The 3,987-nt window shown below is 38.3% G+C and overlaps 1 protein-coding gene across 1 annotated transcript in view; it reads right to left on the bottom strand.

Moving 5' to 3' along the window:
• LOC123957448 (diacylglycerol kinase theta) overlaps window positions 1-3,987 on the bottom strand; it is a 53,931-nt gene that overhangs the window by 14,828 nt on the left and 35,116 nt on the right. Inside the window, exons 10-13 of the mRNA XM_046030256.1 lie at window positions 1,852-2,066; window positions 1,682-1,772; window positions 1,011-1,065; window positions 199-260 (exon numbers count right to left, since the gene is read on the bottom strand). Coding sequence (XP_045886212.1) covers window positions 199-260; window positions 1,011-1,065; window positions 1,682-1,772; window positions 1,852-2,066 — 423 coding nt within the window. The remainder of the gene's footprint in view (window positions 1-198; window positions 261-1,010; window positions 1,066-1,681; window positions 1,773-1,851; window positions 2,067-3,987) is intronic.

Raw genomic sequence — 3,987 nt, 5'->3', positions numbered from 1 at the left:
AGGTTTAAAAATACAGAAATGACCCTTTAAGTAAAAATGATTAGGAAGCTTTTCGATGAGTATAAAGTTTAAAAGAAGTGTCCAACAGCTGCTTGAGTTTCAGACCTGGACACTGCCTGTGATGATGATGATGAGCGGCCCTGTGGAAGTGAGAGCAGCAGTGATGAGACAAAAACAGTCGGTCGTATCTCCTCCTACCTTCCTGATCTCCTGCAGCTTGTCCAGAATCTTCTCCTGAGGAGTCAGCGTCTGTCTCTGCACTGCAGGACAGACACGAGGAGGTCAGGACCTTCTGTCCGTTCAAAGTCAGCGTTACAGTTTCATCATCTCTACATCAAAACAGGCTGCAGCTCGCTGACCAGCTCGCACGTAGCGCTGTTATAGATATTTACAGCTAGTAATATGGAGCAGGGTCAACAATTTGATAAATGCTGTTTAATAATGAGGTCAGTCTGAAGATTATTAAGAGCGAGACGCCTCAGTCCAAAATGATGATTTTGCTTTAAAGATTTCAAGTTAGTGTTACCATACATTCATAAAATGTGCAAAACTATGGAAGATAATATTTGTAACTCACAGAAGACAATCCACAATGTGTACTATGATTCACAAATGTGTTTTTTTTACATTTGTGTTGTGTAAAATCATATCCACAAAAATACAGATCGATGAGTACACACAAAACAGTTTTTACACATTTGCGGATCACTTCCTGTCAATTTGCAGGTCACATTATATTTGTGACTACTCTTTTATGCATTTGTGGAATTTTGTCCAATGTGTACTGCAGAGATCTCACTACCCAAAACATGTATTTTTACATTTATATTGTGTAAAATCAGTGTGATTTGATCTGTACTCACATATTTTAAGTTCACATACAAAGTGATATTTACGCATTTGTGGATCCATTTCTACACAAAAAACTGTTTTTGCACATTTGTGAAGAGTGAAATATTTGTGAATGATAGTACACATTTTACAAACGTATCCTTTACACTTCTGCTCACCTTGCTTGCTGCTCATGCAGACCTCCTGCAGGCTGAAACAGGACGCGTCTTCCCCCTGAAACAACACACAGTCATCAGGAGTCGGCTGCTCATTTTGTTTTAAGCCTGTTTGCCTGTATTGGTATCCCACAGTTAATGTGCTAGCTAGCTCCACCCTTTATTTATTATATATTTTTATTATACCATTATGGATTAATCTGCTGATCATTTTCTCCATTAATTGATGTTTGTTCTCAGTCAGTCAGTCATTAACTTAATAATCAAAAGGAAAAGCAGAATCTTCACGTGTGAAGCTGGAACATAAGAAAAAATTATCAAAATACTTATTAATTAAATTTCTGTGAACCACCTGATGTTCCAGCTGTATCTGTATAAACTGTTGGAGTTTAATTTATAACTAAACATCTTTTATAAACTCTTCGTGTGTAAAAATCTGACTTTGTAAAGTAACTGAAGCTGTCAGATAAATGTGGTGAAGTAAAAAGTCCAACATCTCCCTCTGAGACGGAGCAGGAGGAGAAAATACTCAAAGAAAGTACTCAAGGAAATTACAAATACTTAATTACTGTCCACCACTGGTAGTACGTTGAGCAGGTGATTCTCTGGAGTATTTGTGAGGTTTTCACTTTTGTTTCTGATCTGGTTAAACTTCTCTGGAGAATTAAAATCACCGTTCTGTTGAGCTGACTGAAGACTTCGGCGAGGACTGAAGCTGCCGTGCTGTCCTTAGAGGCGGTGGCGGAGACGAAAGGTGCGCCCGACCTGAAACACACAGCAGGTACGTGGAAAAAACGCCAGCAGAACTGGTAGAGAGACAGTTTACTAGTTCAGCTGGTCTCACCTGGGCCAGCCTGGGTACACCTTGATGACCTCAGAGTCTCGGGGTTTGGCCCTGAGCTGCCAGGCCTCACCTCCGTCCTTCAGAGAGCCCCTGTTGTCAGGACCGCCGTTACGGTTCAGGATGTCGTCGCTATGGAGACGCTGCACGCCGCCAATCTCGTGCAGCTCGAAGTCCTGAGGTTCATCGGGGAGGTAGAAGGCCCTCAGCGCCGCCTCCTGCAGGACAACACAGGTACAGCGGTGGTGGTAACAGCTCTAGTAGTACTCTAGCAGTAGTAGTACTCTAGCAGTAGTAGTAGAAGTGATAGCACTACTCTAGCAGTAGTAGTACTCTAACAGTAGTAGTAGTGATAGTAGTTATAAAGCTAGCAGTAGTAGAACTTTAGCAGTAGTAGTGGAAGTGATAGTGGCAGTAGTAGTACTCTAGTAGTAGTAGTAGTGATAGTAGTTATAAAACTAGCAGTAGTAGTACTCTAACAGTAGTAGTAGTGATAGTAGTTATAAAACTAGCAGTAGTAGTACTCTAACAGTAGTAGTAGTGATAGTAGTTATAAAACTAGCAGTAGTAGTACTCTAACAGTAGTAGTAGTGATAGTAGTTATAAAACTAGCAGTAGTAGAACTTTAGCAGTAGTAGTGGAAGTGATAGTAGCAGTAGTAGTACTCTAGCAGTAGTAGTAGTGATAGTAGTTATAAAACTAGCAGTAGTAGTACTCTAACAGTAGTAGTAGTGATAGTAGTTATAAAACTAGCAGTAGTAGTACTTTAACAGTAGTAGTAGTGATAGTAGTTATAAAACTAGCAGTAGTAGTACTCTAGTAGTAGCAGTAGTGATAGTAGTTATAAAACTAGCAGTAGTAGTACTCTAGCAGTAGTAGTAGTGATAGTAGTTATAAAGCTAGCAGTAGTAGAACTTTAGCAGTAGTAGTGGAAGTGATAGTGGCAGTAGTAGTACTCTAGTAGTAGTAGTAGTGATAGTAGTTATAAAGCTAGCAGTAGTAGTACTCTAGTAGTAGTAGTAGTGATAGTAGTTATAAAACTAGCAGTAGTAGTACTCTAACAGTAGTAGTAGTGATAGTAGTTATAAAACTAGCAGTAGTAGTACTCTAGCAGTAGTAGTAGTGATAGTAGTTATAAAACTAGCAGTAGTAGTACTCTAGCAGTAGTAGTAGTGATAGTAGTTATAAAACTAGCAGTAGTAGTACTCTAACAGTAGTAGTAGAAGTGATAGCACTACTCTAGCAGTAGTAGTACTCTAACAGTAGTAGTAGTGATAGTAGTTATAAAGCTAGCAGTAGTAGAACTTTAGCAGTAGTAGTGGAAGTGATAGTGGCAGTAGTAGTACTCTAGTAGTAGTAGTAGTGATAGTAGTTATAAAGCTAGCAGTAGTAGTACTCTAACAGTAGTAGTAGTGATAGTAGTTATAAAACTAGCAGTAGTAGTACTCTAGCAGTAGCAGTGGAAGTGATAGTGGCAGTAGTAGTAGTGATAGTAGTTATAAAACTAGCAGTAGTAGTACTCTAACAGTAGTAGTAGTGATAGTAGTTATAAAACTAGCAGTAGTAGTACTCTAGCAGTAGTAGTAGTGATAGTAGTTATAAAACTAGCAGTAGTAGTACTCTAACAGTAGTAGTAGTGATAGTAGTTATAAAACTAGCAGTAGTAGAACTTTAGCAGTAGTAGTGGAAGTGATAGTGGCAGTAGTAGTACTCTAGTAGTAGTAGTAGTGATAGTAGTTATAAAACTAGCAGTAGTAGTACTCTAACAGTAGTAGTAGTGATAGTAGTTATAAAGCTAGCAGTAGTAGAACTTTAGCAGTAGTAGTGGAAGTGATAGTGGCAGTAGTAGTACTCTAGTAGTAGTAGTGGTGATAGTAGTTATAAAACTAGCAGTAGTAGTACTCTAGCAGTAGTAGTAGTGATAGTAGTTATAAAACTAGCAGTAGTAGTACTCTAACAGTAGTAGTAGTGATAGTAGTTATAAAACTAGCAGTAGTAGTACTCTAGCAGTAGTAGTGGTGATAGTAGTTATAAAACTAGCAGTAGTAGTACTTTAACAGTAGTAGTAGTGATAGTAGTTATAAAACTAGCAGTAGTAGTACTTTAACAGTAGTAGTAGTGATAGTAGTTATAAAACTA

The sequence above is a fragment of the Micropterus dolomieu genome, linkage group LG19, assembly GCF_021292245.1.
Source record: "Micropterus dolomieu isolate WLL.071019.BEF.003 ecotype Adirondacks linkage group LG19, ASM2129224v1, whole genome shotgun sequence".
NCBI classification, from domain to species: Eukaryota; Metazoa; Chordata; class Actinopteri; order Centrarchiformes; family Centrarchidae; genus Micropterus; species Micropterus dolomieu.
Note: the sequence above shows the minus strand (reverse complement) of the source record. Positions and strands in the feature narration are given on the sequence as shown.